This window comes from Struthio camelus, chromosome 1, assembly GCF_040807025.1.
Source record: "Struthio camelus isolate bStrCam1 chromosome 1, bStrCam1.hap1, whole genome shotgun sequence".
Lineage (NCBI taxonomy): Eukaryota > Metazoa > Chordata > Aves > Struthioniformes > Struthionidae > Struthio > Struthio camelus.
This window is the reverse complement of record NC_090942.1, coordinates 152226330-152247089: the sequence shown is the minus strand read 5'-3', so window position 1 is coordinate 152247089 and position 20760 is coordinate 152226330. Positions and strand designations below refer to the sequence as shown.

Genomic DNA, 20760 nt, shown 5'->3' with positions numbered 1-20760 from the left:
TGATGCAAGTTATTGACACATTTCATTGTGTTGCTTCTTTGTAGGAAAATAGTGTTGATCGGTATGCAAAGTTGTTACTCTACCTTTGCCAAATAACGGGGATCACAAGCAGCAGTGCAACTGTAAATATGTTTTTGCCAGACTCATTGTGGGGTGGGGGATGGACAGGGAGTCTTGATGTGAAAGTATGGGTAATGTATGAGAGATACAAACACTGTAGAAATTTATTCATTTATGAAACTTGCAAATCAACTTGCATTTCCTTTTAAGAAAGAGCTGTGTTTTTTAAAACTTGAATGGGTAGCTTGTAGTAACTTGTCTGAATGTGAATGCTGCAGGTTTATCATAATATGTTATCCTGTTTTTGAATCAGGCCCTGATTGCGGAGGAAACCAGCAGTAAACTAGCTGAGCAGGAGGAAGATCCTGAAAAGTTCCGAGAAGCCCTAGTGAAATTTGAATCCAGATTTAATTTTCCTGAAGCAGAGAAGTTGATCACCTATTACTCCTGCTGCTGTTGGAAAGGAAAAGTTCCTCGGCAGGGCTGGCTTTATTTGAGTATCAATCATCTCTGTTTTTATTCCTTCTTCCTGGGCAAAGAATGTAAGTGTAAATATGTAAGAAATCTACTGCTACGCAGAGATGTAAATACAACTGTCTTTAAATGCAAAAGCAGTTATTCTTTTTTATGAAAAATGTAAAACTTCAGAGCAGAATTACCTTCTGAGATATTTTTTCTTTTTGGATGAAATATCTTGTTTAATTTGTTTTTCACTTCATCCTTTACCAGATTGAAAATAAAATATGAACGTAATAAAAATGAGTATATAAGAATATGTAGATACAGTTGCTATCTAGATCTTTTTCTTTTAATGTGAAGCAGACTTAAAATGTGAGAGACCTCCTACAGATTCTTAAATAGATAGTTTCAATGTTGTAAATGGTCACTAAGGAACAGTCTCTCCCACATACATGAAAGCACAATAGTAGCTGCTTTTAACACAATTCTTTGTAGTGCAGAAATAGACAGCAAGATAGTAAAGGAAGTGCTAGTTGACTAAGAAAGTGTGCTACTAGAAACGTGTGAGTTTAGCTGTGTCTTTGAAAATAGAACAGGAAACATAAAGCTATATCTCATACTCTAAACAGCAGGGTAAAAATTCAGTATTTTCAAGTGAAAAAGGACAACTTTCTTTTCTACGCATTTCAGAACGGCAGCACAAGAAAGTTAAAATACGTATGTGCCAAAGTGGCAAATTTGTGTGTAATAGTGACTAAAAATCTAAATGTATACTTTAGGATGCTAATTGTAAGACTTTGGTCGTGCTTTTCTGCTGCAGAGGAAGAGTAGTATAGTTATGAAAAGCCCTTCGGAACAGATACTGGAGGATAAAAACAAATGTAGCTGTTTAATTGTGTAGCATTTCTTTGTTTCGTAAGGGTGTACTTGAACCGATATTTTTGCGAGTCCTGTATTTTCTGCTACAACTTCAGCAAGGATAGTAAAATAAACCTAGCAACAATTGTTTGTTATAACAATTAGGGAAAGGTTACGATTTACTGGCTAGATTTAGAGTTGGGATGGCTAGTCAAATGAAATCCTAGAGTTAAACCTGAAGTACGTTACTGTAAAAATAAGTAAGACAGTAATGGTTAATTGCTAAGATGTAAAACATGCAAGGACCTACCAAGAGTTGGAGATCCTTTTCTCCTTATTTTATTTCAGGCCAATTATTTTGTCATATCTGCAAGAAGTGGGCAGAGTTAGTGGTTAAAATACCAGTATGTTTGTTACGTGTTATAAATACAAAAGCTGAATCTGATTTGAAGGAATATAATGGAGTTTTTGATACTTACTAGCTATCTGAGTCCTTATTTAATTTCCTTGGTTTTTGTGTAGCGTTAAATAATGTCCTTTGTGAATTATTTCTTATTGCAGACTTTCACTCATTAAATCTCAGATAACCAGTCTGCCAAAGCACACAAAGCAAACATGATACTTACTAATGAAGGATAAAGAGTGAGAGAGGAAGGAGAGGAGAAAGATCCTTGATACTGTTCCAGAAGTTTTGTTTATGCAATACCTTAGATTGTTAAACGATACTGGAAGAACAACATGACACTGTATTACTTAAGAAGAAATCATTTCTCTTTAATAATAAATCATTATGAAAATGCAAAAAAATCCCCAAGCAACTACATGTTTGTGACTTTTCATTTTGAACAAGGAAAGTAAATTGTTCATTCAATGTTACAGTAAGTTTTACTGCCTTCGTGTTCCTGGGCGTTTGCTTGGAAATGAGCAATAAAAAACTGAAAAGGTTTTGGGTTTTGACTTTTTTGTTTTCGTTAAACGAGACTTCTCTCTTCAGTGGGAAACACTATATCTTGAAAAGCTTCCCACCTTTCTATTTCTGATTAAAATATGATTGCTGTAGTTTCAAGGCTAGTTTTTTGTCATATTTATGAACCACTTGAATTATACTGAGTAATCCAGATTTCCTATAGTTCTCGTTGTTAATACTCGAGAACTTAGTGCTGATCATTAGAGGAAGAAGGGATTTGTTATCCTTTTTTCAGGTAGTAGTCACAAAGTAACATCAGTTAAATTGGTCTAGAAAATAATGCTAATAAATCACAACTATTGCATTTTTCAGTACTGCACCAGGAGAAAACCAATATATAAGTTGCAATAAAATTAATTCTTTTACATATTTTAGCTCTATAAAAATTCCCCCAAAACAGTAGACTGAAATCTCTTTTATAGGCAAAGTATTAAAGTTTTCTGCTTCTGGCAAATCTTTTCCCGTTTTTCATTTTATGTTGAGATGATCTGGAATGCAATACTAGAACCTGTTTTCAGTATCTCATAAAATTAGCTTATGGTTTATGTGAGCACACAGTATATTGAACATTTTTCAGGATAAGTCTTCTTTTATCTAACTTCTAAGCATCTGCAGAATTTTAAGGGTTAGAAGGTCAGATTTCTTGAAAGGATGTGCCAGGCTTTCTTTACGTTCTTAAATACAATTTTTCTTTTTCTAAAACATTGCAGACTTTGTACCTTTCCTTAAAAGTTTTGGCCCTTTTACAGTCCGCTGTGCTGTCTCTACAGCAAACACTGCAGAACCTGTATGATTCTACCTGTTTGAACAATAATGTTATTGCTACAGCACTGTTTAATCTTTGTTCCCTTGCCTGTGCCGATATAGACTGTTTTATGACCGTTCACAGTGTTTTGTGTGTTGACGCAGCTGTACTTTATTTAAGAAAAAATGTAATCTGTAAACAATCTTGACAGTTGTGGTTCATGTAATACAGAAAACTTGCCGAGGGTAGCTACTCCTATAACTAATGATCATGGTTAAGCGTCGTACGCATGACAATGTTTGTTATTGCTGCCTTTTTATTACCTATTGGCATCATGAGACAAGCCGGGGCTGATAGGGGACGTAGTCTTTGGGTGTTGGCACGGAGACTCCTGGGCAGCTGCCAGCAGTTGTTAAATAGCAATCTATTCAATTTGAAAATCCTTCCTGGCCTAACTTCTCGCCAGAATTTCTTATGAGAGGCAAGTACATCCTTTAATGGTTATCTAAAATAAGCTGATTCTTCTGTTTCTGTTTACATGAATCAGCAAAGTGTTTTACTATAGAGACCGCTGTCCTATACTTTTTCTCTACTATAAACAACAAGTCTGAATACATTTAATGTTCATGTCAAAATTTGCCGTTGTACCTTTTACTTACAAGGTAAACAAAACGGGAAGATCCCCACGCCTAGGTAGTTTTCTTTAATGTTCTGGTCATGGTATTACTTAAACTTTTAAAAAATGTCCATATGCAAAAGCTTGTTTTTTTATGGGAATAACCTTTATTTTAAAAGTTAAAATATTGTACATGTAATTGGAATATGTTTTCCACCTGCCTGTAAGTTTATTTTCCCTGTATTCTTCCTACTCCTGAAAAGACATTTTCTCTGGCAGTAGTTAAGAAGGCTGCAGAAACATCTTGTAAAGAAGTTATGAACAGAGTTTTTGGAGGCATTCTGCAGAGACAGAACTTCCCAATCGAACATTTTTTTTTTATGAAAACAGGAAAAAATTTGGGGGCCAAAAAATTTGAGGGGGCAAGAACAGGCATTTCATTTTTTTTTCCTAGCCTGTTGTCTGTAAAAGTGGCTATTTCTTCTCTTCTGTTTTCATTCTGCGTTTACATATTCCCAAATTTGAAAAACTTAAACATAACTCCTAACACGCTTTTCCTTTTTTTTTTTTTTTTCCCCCCAATGGCAGTAAAACTTATCATTCCTTGGGTTGAGGTCCAGAAATTGGAAAGAACCTCCAATGTCTTCTTGACCGATACTGTTCGCGTCACCACTCCCAACAAAGAGCGTGACTTCTCCACGTTCCTCAATATTGCTGAGGCGTTCAGGATAATGGAGCAACTGGCAGATGTAACGCTCCGAAGATTACTAGATAACGAGATCTTTGAACTGGATCCAGGCCTCCAGGATCCTACTCAGATTACAAAGAGGTAAAAAGCTAAATTGTTCTTCCTTGATTGCACTGGGGTAAAATCATAGGTTTTTTTGGATTTGCTTTATTAACGGGGGAAGATTTCAAAGGCCTACTCCACTGAGGGGAAAAACACTTTATAATGTACCAAAACGTATCAAATAAGCACATTTTAATTTGCGGGCAAAATACTTTGTTCCATATATATGTGCGTGAGTGTGTATTTTTTTTTTTTTTTTTTTTTTGCTTTAAGAGTGCCATTCCTTGTAAAGGTAAATTCCAGTGATGGATAGTTTCCACCTTCCATTTTTCCTGAGCAGTGGCATTCTTTTGCTTATAATTTCAGCTATGCGTAGGTTTTCCTAGTGCTGTCAGTCCTGTAGAAACGTTACTGTTGTTCACATCCAATACGTGGAATTCCCCACTAATACGATTACTGTAGCCAACTTAACAAGTAGGTATAGAAATAAAAACAAAACAAACAAAAACAACCAACCAACCCAGCCCTCCCCCCCGACACACAGCCTATGGCAGCAGTTTTATATGCTGTGGTCAGTTCTGTCGAGTGCCTCTCTGAAATGCATCTGTGCATTCCTCTCCCACTGCAGAAATGCATTTGATTCTTAGGGAGAAATTGATAACCATTCTCTGCTGGTAACACAACACAGAACTTTGTTTTATTTGCTGTTATTTGAAAGGGGAAGTGAAACTGCAGAGAGGAATTTTAGGTGGGCAGAATGTAATAGCCAAAACTGGAATTTGCCTAGGGCATCAGTGTTAGTTTGAAATACTTTTTTTTTTTTTTTTTTCTCCAAATAAATGCAAGTGGAGCGCTTATCCACTTCCAAATCGTATTATTTCCTGTTTTTTCTTCCCCTCCTTCTTCTAGAAGTACAAAGGGAATTACCCAGGTGTTACTTCCCGGGTATCGTTTCCAAAAAAAATAGACTGATGTCCAATACCCATTCTTTTGTTTCAGGGGTGTGTTTTTGCCGTAGTGGTGAATATATGTTTCAGCTAAACAGTTTTGCAAAGTTTCACAAGAGATTAAAAAAACCCCTTACTTTCTGTGTAGTTTATATATATTCACATTAAGTAAAACCATTGAGACCACGACTTCATCCCTGAGCCCATCAAGAAATTCATTTTGAGATATTTGTTAGACTGACACAGTAGGGATCAGCCACAAACTTTTTTATAGGCTTGTTTTCAAAGCCAAGATTCCTTTAAACACAAGGCTATAATTGATTTTTAAAATGTGTGAAACTGGATGTTGTTAATATTGTGGGCTTTTGGCCTAAGAAATGTACAATTATATGCTTTGACTGAGTAATAGATTGCTTCCTCCCCTCTTTCTGTGCTTTTCATTCTTGACTGCTCCGCCACCCTCCTGCTTTCAGACTAAAAAACTAGAACCTTGAAGCAAGGAAAGTAAAGCTAGAGGAGGTGTGAGAAAAAGATTTGGGGGGAGATATTTTCAGAAGGTACTGATTTTAATTCCTCGTTTTCTCTTCCCAGAAGAGTCTTTGGATCAAAGGGATTAACTGAAAGAAAAGCTACAATAAGTCCTAAAATTACAGTGACAGAGAGAAGCATGAGGTTAATAATATGCCATAATATGGAGGCTCTCAGGGAATCAACCTGAAAGTACGTGGTAGCACCTTTGAGAAGTAGCACATATATTGACAAACAAGCAATAGAAAGCCCCCCACGCCTTTATCCAAATAGGTTTTTTCCTCCCCTTCCTTCCAACTTAAAAAAGAGAAGGAGAGGTGGAAGAAGGGGGAAATAAGGAGGAGGGAGGCACAAAAACATATTTGCTAGAGGATTCCTGGGCAAGATGTTCTCTAACCAGGCTGCTCTGCTGTAACTTGAGATGGCCTGGAAGATGCTGAAATCGCACTTCCTCTGCGTGAATTAGGCAGGTAGTGGCTGGATAAGTTGCTATTTCTGGTGCCCTTTGTCACACTTCAGTAATCATTTTGATGTAATGTGATTAAGCAAGACTGTAGTTTGAATAGTGGATAAACTGGTTTCTAAGGCTAATGTATTTTGGGGGGTTGAAATTTTTTGTTGTGCGAGGCTGTGGTGTTGCTTTTTTCTAAAGGCATTGTAATACTACAAGAACAACTATTTTTCACTTGACATTTTCGCCCCTCATACATTATTTTTATTAATTCTTGTGCATGGTTTTGGAAGCAAATACTGCAATGTCATCTATCAAAATGAAAGCAGTCAGCCCCACATTGTTAAAATTAATTGGACCGAGTCAAATTGAGGAAGGTTCTGGAGATTGCTTTTGTTTGTTGGGGTTTCTTTTGCAAGAGGCTCATCTCAATATCTTTATTGAAAAACAGGCAGTTTTAATGTCATTATGGTCTGTACATACTGCACTCTGAAAAACAGAAATCTTTGCTACTATTTCTGAGGCTCTTGGATGTCATCTAGTCGAAGAGCGGAGAGAGAAGACTCACGAGTTATGTCACGGCCAGAGCCAAACGAAATAAAATGCAGGTTTCCGTCCTCCTGAATGGAAGGATAGGGCTTGGAACAGTGGATTACAAAGGGATTAATAACCATTTAATTGCCCTAAAAACCTGAGTGAGGCTGAGGTGTCTGATAATTACAAACGCTCTTCCTTGCAGGCACAGTTATGTGCCGTACAACCTTACTGGAACGAGGGGTAACTATTCTCCTTTTCTAATAAGGCAATGAGATCTGTGTGATAGATTTCTTTTACTTTTTATTTCCATCTCTCTCAGGATACAAGAATATCAATTGCATTCCTCAGACGTATTAAGGAAATGGCCTGAGCTGAACACATGATTTAAAAGCTTCAGTGCCAGTGTCAGGAAAGTATGAGGCATTTCTCTAGGCTCCAGCCTGTGTGGCATCTTGTCTTCATGTACAACTCGGAATTGCCAATACGGATGGCTTTGCTTCATGTAAAAGCAAAGAAGGTTTTTAACACTGATCTAAGGTGAATAGAAGCTGTTTGATATATCTGGAATCATAAATGTCACTTCAGTCCACGCGATTCCTTTTGAGACGGAATCTGAGAATGCCACAGACCGTAAGCAATAAGGAAGACGTGACTAGAAAGGACCTCATTTTATTCCATCCCCCTGGCAAGAGGCAGGGTTTGGATTGCCTTGGTGTGTCATTCCTGACAGATGTTTGCCTAACCTGTTTTTGAGGATTTCCAGTAATGGAAATGTCAGAATCCATACCAATACTTCGCTATCTTATTAAAAAGTCTTTCCTAAAGCCTAACTTGAATCTTTCTTACTGTTTTTTAAGTCCCTTACTACTTGTCCTATCCAGTGGTATTAAGGAGAACAGATTTTCTCTCTATTTACAGCAACCATTTGTATTTTTGTAGATTGATACGTATCTGTCTTATCTTCTCATCTTCTTTAAACTGCACTGCTCTGGTTTGTCCAGGTGTTTCTCACTGCTCCTGTTTTCAGCCCTCTGATCCTTCTGGCTGCTCTTCTCTGAGCATACTTCATTTATTCCCAAAGAGAGGCGGTAGCTAGATGCAGAGCTCGAGCTGCAGGCTCACCAGTGCTGGCCAGAACCGAAGCAGCTCAGCTGCGCGTGCGTTAGCTCCAGGGCTGCATTGCTACGTCTTGGAAGCTCTGTGCTTCCTCGTATCGCGATCCTCTGTCTTGTAATATAGCATGTTGTTAACTCGCGTTCAGTTTGTGATCCGCTGTAACCCCTAGGTCTCTTTTGGGGAACCTCTGAAGTAGGTTTCCATGTTGTATTTGTACAGTTTACTAGTCCTGTGTACATCTAAAAATGTTTCTACTGCTTTTTTTCCAGGTCGTTCCTTCATTTTACAAATATTGGTCTGAATGCAGATCCTGTTCTTCGGCTCATTAGCCTCTGCCAGCATCACGTCACGTAAAAATTTAATAACTACGGTCTCTGTTCCATCATTCAGCCTGCTAATGAAAATACTGAATCCAGGACAGAGCCCCATGGAGGTCCTTTCAATATAGCCTTCCATTTAGCAGTGAACCTTTGATGGCTACTTTCTGGGTACTTTCTTTCAACTGGTTTGGTACAACAGTGTTTCAGTGAGGTCTGGTTCTATTAGTTCCCACCTGAGAAAATATCAAGACTTTCATAAAGGCAGGCTACAACATCTTTTTCCTCCAATTACAAGTTCAGTGCCCCTGTTACATAAAAGAATTATGTTGGTTTTACATTTGTCCCTGACAAGTCCATGTTGGCAGTTATCCAGTAACCTTTCCTAGTCTGGTTACGGAAAGCTTTTCTCATACCACAGGGATTTAGCAATTCTTCTGATAAACAAGATGAAAATCACTGGGTATTGTTTTTTTCAAAATCAGCAGCTTTCTGGAGTCTGACTAGCAAGAGCAGCATCCTGTAGTGATCGTTCTCTAAAAGCGAGAGGTCCGCTGGGTACTCGTTTGTTGAATTTTTTTTTTATTTGTTCGTTTTTTGGGTTTTTTCCTCCCCTTGCTGTTGCTCCACGTCATGCGGTATAGTTCTTTGCCTGTGAATAGTCAGTGTGTGACTCAGCAAAACGAAGATCTTGCCAAGCTAACTCCTGTTAGATTGAAAGAAGAGAAAATACATTTGACAGTGAGGACATAGCATTAAGTTTCCTGATACTGTTAGGCATTTTCAGTCTTGGGTGTTACTTCCTTTGGCTTAAAACTCTTATAAGGTAACTTATGGGTCACACACACAGAGTTACCAATGCAATTCACTCTTAAGTGCTGGAATCGGAGATAATCCAAGAATCCAGTAACATGCGAGTCGGGAACTGTATTAAAAAAGATTGGAGGAGAGAGCCTGCTGATTTTCCTGAAAAGTAGGGAACAAAGTTACGTCTTTTAGCTTTTTATTCTTCTGGTGTATGTGTATACACATGATGAATGTTCCTTATATGTAATGTTAGCTTTCCTTGTTTGTTTTAGGTACCGCTTCAGTATGTTACATTTGGTTAAAAACCAAACCATCAGGAAAAATAAAGAGGACAGTTTCAAACGGGTTGGGCAGTAGGTAGCAAAGTTGTGGTTCTGTTCGGAGTTAGAGGTATTCTGAAACTTGAATGGAAGTTGTGGGACCTGGTAACCTGGACCAGTTGCTATTATCTTTGCTGTATCACATTTAAACAATTGCCTGTCTTGTTTCAGGAGCTAACTTTTTTAGTGGTTTTTTTTTTTTTTGGAAGACTCATAGGATTTTTTTTTTACACGCTCTAATACTGTTTTGTCTATATTTATGAAGGGAAGCAATTGCTAGAAGCCCTAGAATTTGCCTACCTAACAGGAAATATTGCCAGTGTGTGCCACTTTCTAATAAAACTTTTACTCGAGCCCGCAACAATAAGTGCTAACAGCATTTCATTCTTGAGCTTCCATTTTTCTTTCCCGGATGCTGCCTTCCAGAAAGTTGACCCCTGTTTCAGCACTCTTCGTGAGGGCAGCAGTGAGTAAGGTGTGGTCCCTGGGGTTGGCCTGTGTGATCCTTTTAATGAGTCATTGCAGATAAGCAATTGTGGGGATGTTAAGATTGGCGTTCTTCCCCGTTATGTGATGTTGGGCAAGTGGGGCTGGTTGCTGTGCCACAAAGAAAATTGCCTGTTGAATTTACTTAGTTTCAGATATGGTAAAATTTTTCTTCAGCTAAAACAGACCTGTAGCTAGGGAACTTCTTGTTTGAAAGACCCAGTATTTGAAGCTTGCAGCCCCAACAGATGCAGCAAAATCCAAAGCACTCGGAGTTGGTGTGCAGATTTTGAAGCATTTGAAACAGTTATCTCTTAAATTACCGACGATCTCTATCTTAACAGAGATTCCATTCTTCTCTAATAATGCTGCTTTTAACATAAAGGCATAGAAATTGTAAGAACTGAATAGATTCTGGAAGGAACTTACCTTCCCAGCAGAGTAGCAGGAGAAAACAGCTCTACACAGAGCTAGACTCTGGATGCTATCAGTAACATTCATCTGTGCTGTGCAGAAATGGAAAATATTTTTGTGCTGAGTTAACTAGGAGGCATATCCTGATCTAGCTTTGTCACAATAGCAGATCACTGCAGGCACTTATCAGACTTTCTTTTGCTGTGGAAATTTAACTTTGGAGAAAATGCTTTGTCTTCCCTCACAAAGAGTGTTTCTCTTTGTTCTTTGAAAAACAGGAGCCTATTTGTCTGTTTTCTTTGGATAATCTTATTAAGGAGGATAACTACTTTAGAAGGAACCGACAGCAGAACTCTGCTCAAGCGCGTTCTGTCTGTTCTGCTCTTCACACGAGATCTTCTCTTCTCATTTCTCTGTTGGTTCTTGATTCTCTTTCTCCCTGTCTCACCTGGCTTTAGTTTTTTTACAGATTGAACTGAAACTGAAAAAACAGCAACAACAAAACTTGCTTCCTGAAGTAGAGCCTTCATTTATATAACTTTCTTATTTTTCAGCAGCTGGGCTGGGGCAGGGAAAGGCTACTGTAAGGAGTAGGGGAGGGTGGAGGAAGGAGTGGAGAGGGGATTTACAGCAACAAGGTACCACTCCCTCTGTACTTCAGCCCACACTTTAAATTCTTTCAGTGGAACAAAGTCAAGCTTTTTTTTTTTTTTTTTTAAATCCCTTCCTCCCCTCTAAGGTGAATCATGTTTGGAAAAATTTACTTGTAGTAAAGAAAATGATAGAATGTAGGGCCTAAAGTTTCTGGAACTGCTGTTGGTGGGATAACAACTGTGGCCTGTGTAAAATGTAATTGCACAGCTCTATAAATTGTGGCAGAACTCCCCATTTAAAGGGGAGGGGAAAAAGACCCCCAGCAACCCTGGCCTGTGTTATCATGGTTCAGAAATGAAATGTTTATTTATATAAAACTTTTCTCTCATTTATGTGGATGGGTGAATGGAAGCAAGCCAAATCCAAACTGAACGTAACTGATGCTGTTATTCCCTCTTTAATCTGTAAGTGGCCTGAAATTGCTTTGCATTTTGCAACTCTTTGGTGGATCTGGGAGACTGATACCTCCGAAAGTCCATGATGTGATCATGTAAACGTCACCATCGTTAACTGTTCTGTTACTGATCACTTTGGTAATGCTAATCAAGCAAATGTATTACTTTTGGATGCAGAAGCAAATCCCTGGGATGCAGGTTGCAGAATTCTGGTAATGTTACTGGGAACAGAAACAAGAAACTCAAAGCTAATCTCTGTTGCTCAATTCTCAGAATGAGACAAAAAGTACATTCATGAGATGGAGGATTTAGTTATCTCCTAGGCACTGAAACTTGGAACCCTTTTTGGGGCTGGAAGGCTGTACAGCAAAATGCATGGTTGCATGAAAAAATAAGGGCTGATCTAAATTAATTTATGTTCTTCCCTCTCTTAGTTAGTAAAGTAGTTGCTTTTAATCTAATTGTTGAACAAGAAAGTGTTGATGATGATTCTTTTTTTGTATTTGAAAGTTAATTTTTTATAGATCTGTTCATATAGACGGTAGTACAGCAATGAAGATTGTGCACAGTGCTTTAATTCTATGTTTCCTGCTTTTGGTGAGATCAAAAAGGTAAAAAAAAAAAAAAATTGCACTTGATGTCTTGGCTTTCAGGATCTTGTGATTCGTTCTTAATGCTTTCTCTTAAGGGATCTTGAAGCCAGAGCACAGAATGAATTCTTTCGGGCGTTCTTCAGATTGCCCAGGAAGGAGAAGCTACATGAAGTTGCAGACTGTTCTCTGTGGACGCCGTTTAGCCGCTGTCACACAGCGGGAAGGATGTATACTTCAGACAGTTATATCTGTTTTGCCAGCAAAGAAAATGGCTGCTGCAATGTTATCATCCCACTTAGAGAGGTAGAGTTGTTCCAATTAAAGTTAAGATCTGTCTTTTTCTGTCATAAACATCCACTGTCACTTGACTTATCTGCAAATTATCATTTGATGGAAAAGAGTAGGATGTTTGCCTGTGCTGTGCCTACAGGATTGTTGTAAAGCTTGTTCTGGGACTTGCTAGGACATACATTCCTAAAATGCATATGGGTGAATCAACGTGATTCTCCAAATGGAGCGTTGACAGATAATGCAGCATGATAGAGCGTTGCAAAACCAGATTCTTATTGCTCCAAGACTCAAATAGCACCCCCATCCTAGCTCCACAAAAACACATGTTCGGCCTGACATTGACTGAGACACTATTTAGACCCTTCTAGCAATATAACAGCGTTGCAACCTTCTCTCTTACGGGGATGTGAGTGCAACTTAGAAGTGCTGATGCTCTCCCTCCGTAGACAAACTCTAGCAAACCTGTGGACACTTCGCAAACCTGTGGGGCTGACAGAAAAGGGGATATTCTGGAGGCATTGAAGAGCTGCCAAATTTTCATGAAATCAGAGAGCAGCTTAAACGGAGGGAGGATGCATGGGAAGGTGGTTGCAGGAGAGGAGGAGGTTATCAGCAAACACCTACCTGATCTGCCGTGGATACAGGGCTGTTACGATCTCTTAATTAAAGCTTTCCTTTCATCCTCAACTGATAACAGAGTAACATTCAAATGATATCTTACCTGTAGCAACTTATCTTCCACTGATACAGAAGTAAAAAACAAGAAGAGCGATACATACTTGACCAGAAACAACAAAACAACCCTTTTCCCCTATCTTCAAAAATGTGAAAGCAAATTTTCGCCTCCACCCCAGAATTTGATCAAGTTGATCCTTTTCTGAATAGCATGTTAATCATCACTCTGTTTTCATATCTCTCTCTCCCCTTATTCCACTTTCCACAAGTGGGTGAAGAAGAAGTCTTCCTCAGAAAATGTATCTGGGTACTACTTTGTGCCTGCTTTGAGCTTTTAAGGAGACCTGAAACCTTCAAGTGGGAGGACGGGTCTGACAAAGGAAAGACAATATGAATAGTCATGTTTAAAGCATACGTGCAAGTAAATGTCATTGTTGTACGTTTTGGTACCTATAGAATACTTGAAGATGTTTCTGTGTATGGGCTGAATAACGTGTTTTCTGTAATGTTTCTGGAAAAGGTAATCAGCATAGAAAAGATGGAGGACACAAGCCTTCTTCCTAATCCCATCATTGTTAGTATAAGGAGCAAGACTGCCTTTCAGTTCATTGAGCTGAAGGACCGAGATACTTTGGTGGAGAACCTGCTCCAGAGACTAAAAGAAGTGAACTCCAGCAACCCAGCACTCTGTAACAACTTGCAAAATAAGAACCAGGTACTGAACTTCTGGGATTTTTTTGAATTATAAATTCATTGTGTTTATCCATCGCGCTGTCGTCCTGCATTCCTCAGGGGTTGATTTTTGGGCCAGTGCTGTTTGATGTCTTCATTAATGACCTGCGCGATGGGGTAGAGCGCACCCTTGGCAGGTCTGTGGCTGACATCAAACTGGAGGGAGCCACAGATACGTCAGGCAGGGCTGCCCTTCAGACAGACCTGACCCATTTGGAGGAAGTGGCTGATGGAAATCTCGTGGAGTTCGGCAGAAGCCAATGCAATGTCTGGCACCTGGGGCAGAGCAACCCCTTGCAACAGCAAGGCTGAGGGCTGGCTGGTTGGAAAGCAGCTCTGTGCGAAAAGCCTGGAGGGTGGGGGTCACGGTGGACAAGAAGTTGAGCATGTGAGTCAGTGGCGTACCCTTACAGTGAAAAAGGCCAACAGCGTATTGGGCTGTACAGCAGGACTGTAACCAGGAGGCCTGGAAGAGGAAGGTAAGGGAGGACCTAGGTGCTGTCTTCTACTGCCTAATGGGAAGTTACAGAGAAGATGGAGTCAGACTCTTCTTGGAGGTGCAAGCTAAAAGATGAATGGCAGTGGTCACAAGGGAAATTCTGATTAGATAAAAGGGCTTCACAGAAAGGGAAATGCTAGAAAAGGATGCCTCAAGAGATTGTGGCATCTCTATCCTTGAAGATATTCCAAACTTGGCTGGACGCAGCCCCTAGCAACCTGATCATAGTTACCCTGCTTTAAGTGAGGATTTGAAAAAGATGGTCCCCTCTGACCCAATTAATCTATGATTCCATTTGTTTTGTTTTGTTGTGTTTTATTTTTCCCCCCTCTGTCTGCCTCTGTCTGCCCTCCCCCCCCCCCCCCCGAAACTCTGAACCAAAATAGAGGATTGATTGGTAGCTTGTCATTAAGAGCACTTAAAATTTACCGGTAACTTCTTCTGTTTTAAAGTAACACCTCTTTTTCTGACATACAAATGAAAGATAAGGTAATTCTGATAAAGTCTGGACTAAGGCCTTTCTTCCTGAAAGGTGTAAAAGCCTTTGCCTTCTTCGTGCAGATCCAGAAATGCTAAAGGTTTAATATGGAGCTGCATATATATGTAATGCTGCAGCATGCACACATGAGCAGGTACTCACTGAATTGAAAAAGTGTGGCTGTTTTTATTTCAGAGGTTTTCCTGGGACAGTCAACCATCCATAGTGAGCAGAAAGAGTGTGTGCCTCGGCATCCTTAGTACCTGAGTGTGAACGGCCATTCTCAGGATTAGATTCAAGCATTTCAGGGAATCAGCATTGCTCTCCCTTTTCCTTTACTGTTTTAAAAGACATTTACTATGTTTTTTTGTTGACATTGAGGAGTAAAGTATGTAGAAAATGTTAACATATTTTCTTTTCTTATACTCGAGTTCAGCTTTTCCTCAAGTAACAGTGGTCTTCTGTCTCCAATAAAGTAACCTTGAAAAATCATCTTCTGTCTGAAGTTAATTCCCCCCTTCATCTTTCTTCGCTTCAGAGAGTAGTTTAAATTACACAGCTCTTTCCTCTCCTCGCCCAGAATACCAGCTAGTTGATGCTGTATTGGGCCAGTTTGGTCTATTCTAGTAAATTAAATATTCCTGAGACAGTTCTTTAGTTCTGAGGACAGCTGGCATGGATTGGCCTATAACCTGTTGTATTGAACACTCCTGCCATCTCAAACAGCATGGCTATGTGCCGACCCTGGCCCTTGCTAATTCATGATCCATCTTAGAGAGCACTAACTGGCAAGAGCTTGGCAAGGACCGTTCAAGCAATAACAGTATAGACAACTTGGACAGACCCAGGACTTGGCAGTCTGAAGAACTCCAGTCAGAATTATCCAGGTGGCGAGTCTCATTCTGTCCCTCTTTTCTTTAAAGAGAAGAAAGTGGGAGAAAGTGGTGGATGGGTCCTGAAAACCTGTAGTGCTTGCTGAATTTGAGCAGTGATCGCAGATGACCAGCGGAAGCACTGCTGGTTCCTAATGAAGCACCTAGCTCTGGTACAAAGTCTGAACAGCTTCAGCAGAGGCAAAAGCAGAAGGTTAGGCTGCTGTTTGTCCTGAACACTGGTCAAAACATACTTCTTAACCTTTTCTTGGTTTTTACCCCCTTTGATTTTGGATTGCAGAATGCTCCTGTGTTTGGATCAACGTGTGTGCTCAGGGACTGTGAGTCTGGGGATCTGGGAAAAGAGGCTTCACACAGCAAGGACAAAAATGAATTGGAAAAGGAGAGCAGTTACTTGCTCAACTCAGAAGCACTAAGATCAGATTTTCATCAGTCAGGAATGGCAGACCTTGATTTTGGAAAGGTATGTATGATTTCGGGCCATTGTAGAAGTTTTAAAAATAGCTGTGGTGACATTCAAACTTTTTTTTTTTTTTTTTTTTAGTAGAACGAACTGTGTATTGGCTGGAGAAGTGTGCTTGCTGAACGCGGGGTAATTGTTTCTCTGTTTGACTGGTGTTTTTTCGTTCTCCTTCTTCCTCCATTTCTTTCTGGCATTTATAATTTCTGTCTTGGTTAGTTCTGCTCTCCGCTGTGTGGTGAACTGCGTAGGCAAAATGGAGAAAGTTGTGTTCCTTAGAGCAGACTTCCCACATCCATCGGTCCCGGAAAGATCTTGCAGGATTTCTAATGTGTAAAATGTTTCGATGCACAAGGTCTCACCAGTGCACAGTGAGTTCTTTTAAAAGATATCCTCTTGTTTTCAGTCTAGGGAGCAAATAAAAGAGAGTCTGTGGGATGACCACTTTGTAGAATATGGCAGAACTGTGTGTATGTTTCGCACGGAGAAGATCAGAAAGCTTGTTGCTATGGGAATCCCCGAATCCTTAAGAGGCAAACTCTGGCTGCTCTTTTCAGGTGAGACCTCCTAGAGATGATGGCCATAGCCGTCCTCTGATTCTGAGCACAGCAAAACATTTAGGCAGGAAATTTCCTGAAGGGAATTAAAATGTCTTTTGGATGGAGTTTGTGGTAGTAATCTGATTCTGTGCTTACAGATGCTCAGCTACTGAAATAATAAGTGCAAGTAAATACCTAAGTAGAGCTGTAAGAATTTTATCTCAGGACGTTGTTACATGATGGGCAGAGAAACTTAAATAATGTTTGCTGCATCTGTGTAATTGATTTAAAATCATCCTCCTGTTTTCATAAAATAGTGTCGTCCTTCAAGGAACAATTAGATCTGGCATAAATGCATTGGCTTTACCCTTGTCAGATCAACTTACGGCAAAATAATGACATCTAAAGTCAGCAGTACTGCTCCTGCAATTCTTGTTGAATGTTGGCAGGAATAATAGAAACTAGAGGTGAAAAAAACAACTCCTTTTGTCCGTAGATGTGGCAGAGCTGTAATGTTCTACAATATGATCTCAGGTTTAGTCCTTAATCCGGTGTCTGACTTGTTGAAACACTTGTAAATGTATTCCTTCATGTGGAGATTTCCCTCCTTGGGTAGTATAAACAGCACTCTGTATATCTCTCCCAGTAATATTTTCTCCTGGGTAAGCTTTCTGGTCAATGCCAATGTTAAGATGTCATGTATCCTGTTGTGTTGTGTAGGCTTTGATATTTCTTTCATTTTCAGAGCAAGTATTCTGCTGGTATTTTATTTCATTTGGGAATTCACTGAATTCATGGATCTTTTGGGAAAACAATTTCATTGCTTACGTTCTTTTGATCAGTAATTCCCACAACACTAAGTTTAAAACTATGCCAATCCATTTACATCTCCTCTTGCTCTCTTACTGCCACCTTCAAGACGCTGTGACTGATCTCGCTTCACACCCTGGTTACTACATACATTTAGTGGAGGCCTCCATGGGCAAGTGTTGCATGGCAACGGAGGAGATCGAACGTGACCTGCATCGCTCGCTGCCTGAGCACCCTGCCTTCCAGAACGAGACGGGGATAGCGGCCCTCAGAAGGGTTCTCACAGCATATGCACACAGGAACCCCAAAATTGGATACTGCCAGGTGCAAAATTCTTAGTGGGATAATGCTGCTTTTTTCTTTCTTTCTTTCTTTCTTTCTTTCTTTCTGCTTTCTCAGTTTTATCACTGATTGGGAATATTTTTAATGGTGGTTTTGGTAAGTGTCTTTTTAGCTACAAGAACATAATTTTGAGTATTAAATGTGATTTGCTCTGGAAAGCAAGTATGTGGAATGGTACTCTCTGAGTTGACAAATGTATTCCCTCAGCATCTTGGAAATGCTTTTACGCGTTTAAGTGAGGGGGAAGTTTCTGATGCTTCTGTTTGTCTGAAAGTGAGTTTCTTGAACAACACTTGGAGACAGGGAAAGTAAACTGGCCTGCACGGATGAGATTCACATAAAGTGCTGGGGCAGAGGTGTAATGAACTGAAGTTCCGCTCTTTTCCTTCAAAATTGATGACAAACTCTGAAGTACTATACCCTGCTTGTCAGCTAAAATCTTCTGTAAAGCTCTGAATTCTGATTAAAAAGCAGAACAATTCCAGCTCCTTTATCTTCTTATGAAATACAAATATAGGGGCGAGGGGGGAAGCAACCCCAAAACATTTTGTACTGTCAGTTACCTACTTTGCATCTGGGCAAATCCGGTACTGTGCTATGTTGTTTCCTACTGCTTTTATGAAAAGCGGTGTATGTAAGCTTGAAAAACTTGTTATGCCTTTATGTCTCACCTGGGTTGCAATTATTCACTATTACCTTTCTGTTGCCTTTTTTTTTTTTTTAGTTGTTTACCTCACGTTAGGGTACTTTTCTTTAAAAATAACCACAATTTAGTTTTTGTTGGTAAGATTTTCTGTCACTAACCTCATTTTCTTCTTTGTCCTGTAAGTCGATGAATATTTTGACCTCCGTGTTACTGTTATATGCCAAAGAGGAAGAAGCCTTTTGGCTGCTGGTTGCTGTGTGTGAGCGAATGCTGCCAGATTACTTCAACCATCGAGTGATAGGTGAGCTCATGTCTCTCCCGCTCTCCTTGCTTAAATACCCCACTGGGAAGGGGCAACTGAATGGCATTGGGACAGAGTGCTTGGTTTTCTTCAAAGGTCCATAATCCAAGGGTGAAGTGGTCCCGGTATTAGTGCGTAGAGATAGCTGTGGTGTTTGCTCAGGTTCCAGTTAGTGTTGTTTTTGATTTGAATTATTTTGAAGTGCAAGAACTATAAATGTATGCCCAACTTTTATAGTTTGTCATTCTTTTCCTGTTGGTCAGGAAGAGGTAGCGCTTTTGCCTGTTGCGTTCAACCTTAATCTTAGATAAACATAGGACAAGAGCTTGCTTTTCTTAGTTGGTTAGACGTGTTCACTGTTAGGGAGTCCATCTGTTAGGACAGCGTTAGGAAGGATCTGCCAGGGTAGCCGTTTCTGATCTGTCTGCATTGTCTGGATGTTGGTGTAGTACAGGCTTGCATCTAAAACGGCTCTTTGTAGAAAGGACTGATATAAAACCATATTATACCTCTGATTGTGAAACGCAGCATTAAGAAATAACCGTAGTCCCTCTGCAGTTCATGCTTTGCACTGCATCTGTCATGTCTTCAGTTCTTCGCAATGCAACTATTTTTAAGACTGTCTGAAAATAAATACTTAGAAATTGTACGTGCAGGATGCTTAACTACGTGCACAAAAAGAGAGGGCCTGAGCTGCTTGACGTAATAGTTGTAGGTATGCATACAAGAAAAAGTATTTGTTCTTTGCAGTCGCTTTACTTTCTCCTGTTACGGAAATGTTGGATAGCTTTTCCCTCTTTAATGTTAACCCTAATCTTTAGTTACAGTGTCTGCCATGACATCATCACAGTAGCAAAGGGAGGGATCTGGGTGACTTGCAAGGAGGTGAGACCAGGAGGAAGCCCCTGGCAGTAGTGGTCAAAGGAGCCAGAAGGGATGTGGGGCAGTCCTGTATTGCGCAGGAGCAGGAGCAGGAGAGAAAGAGAGAGACAGGAAGATTTCCACTCTTTGCTTGGAGGACAGGATTATAATACCTCCTCATGCTATGCTGCTGCACAGGCATTGTCTTGCCAATGAACTGGGGAGGTAGCACAAGTTAAAGCAGATTTGCTCCAGAGTCAGCTGGATGCTTCAGAAGTTTTGTCATGTTTTGGATGTCATCAGTATTTTCAGCTAGTGAATTAGGCATTGTAAATATCTGCCTTGTTTGGAGATAGGAACCAAAGTTCTGACATGACTTTAAACTACCATCTTGATGATTTGCCCTCACGTTTGCCTGTTTCCTTCCTTGATTTTAAAAGCCACAGCCTTTATCTGTCCTGTGTATTTCTAGAGATCATCAGCCTAGGGCTTGCTTGAACTTACTGATAACTTGCTGGACTATTGTCCATAAGGAGCTTTCTTACTGTCTGTAAGTAGAGTTCTTTGCACTAACATAAACCGGAGTGGTCCCATGTGGCCTGCCGGTATGGCTACCCTGAGTTCTACTTAAGTTTGGGATTGTATCAGGCCTATCACTCACCATGGCTACCGCCTACACTGTTTGAGCGCCAATAGTCTTAGCTATATGGTCTGTCTGCTTTCTTATCCTCTGTATCCAAAAAAAAAAGGTAGTACTATCGCAGCATGGTTGCTTGATTGAGCAGTTATTTCTGCAGCTTTGATATATACCCTAAGTTTTAGTATGGCCAAATCAGTGTTACTGTTTTCTGTACCCTACGTCCTCTGCTTCCTGTTGCTTGAGTTCATAATCTTGGCTTCATATTTGACTTGGCCTTCTTTTTTGACTTGCAACCAGCTCTTGTCTGAACTTTGGTATTGTTTATTCCTGCTGATACTTATTACACTTCCAAGACCCAGCTTTTCCTCTTTATCCACGCTGCCTAAACTAATGTCCCAATTTTTGATCTCTGCATAGCTCCAGTAATCCCTACCTTGGTACCTGTCGCTATGCTTTTTCCTCATGAGTGTGAGTCAGTAATCTGTACAGTCAGAGTGGTTACTGAATTAATGACCTTGCTTATTCCAGGCCTT

The 20760-nt window shown here is 39.9% G+C and overlaps 1 protein-coding gene across 4 annotated transcripts in view; it reads left to right on the top strand.

The window, feature by feature from the left end:
* TBC1D8 (TBC1 domain family member 8) overlaps positions 1–20760 on the top strand; it is a 51434-nt gene that overhangs the window by 20360 nt on the left and 10314 nt on the right. For all 4 annotated transcript variants that reach the window (XM_068924608.1, XM_068924599.1, XM_068924617.1 and 1 more), the window contains exons 4-11: positions 374–602; positions 4294–4534; positions 12156–12363; positions 13547–13741; positions 15909–16091; positions 16495–16645; positions 17547–17761; positions 18609–18726. In XM_068924608.1, the coding sequence (XP_068780709.1) occupies positions 374–602; positions 4294–4534; positions 12156–12363; positions 13547–13741; positions 15909–16091; positions 16495–16645; positions 17547–17761; positions 18609–18726 (1540 nt within the window). The remainder of the gene's footprint in view (positions 1–373; positions 603–4293; positions 4535–12155; positions 12364–13546; positions 13742–15908; positions 16092–16494; positions 16646–17546; positions 17762–18608; positions 18727–20760) is intronic.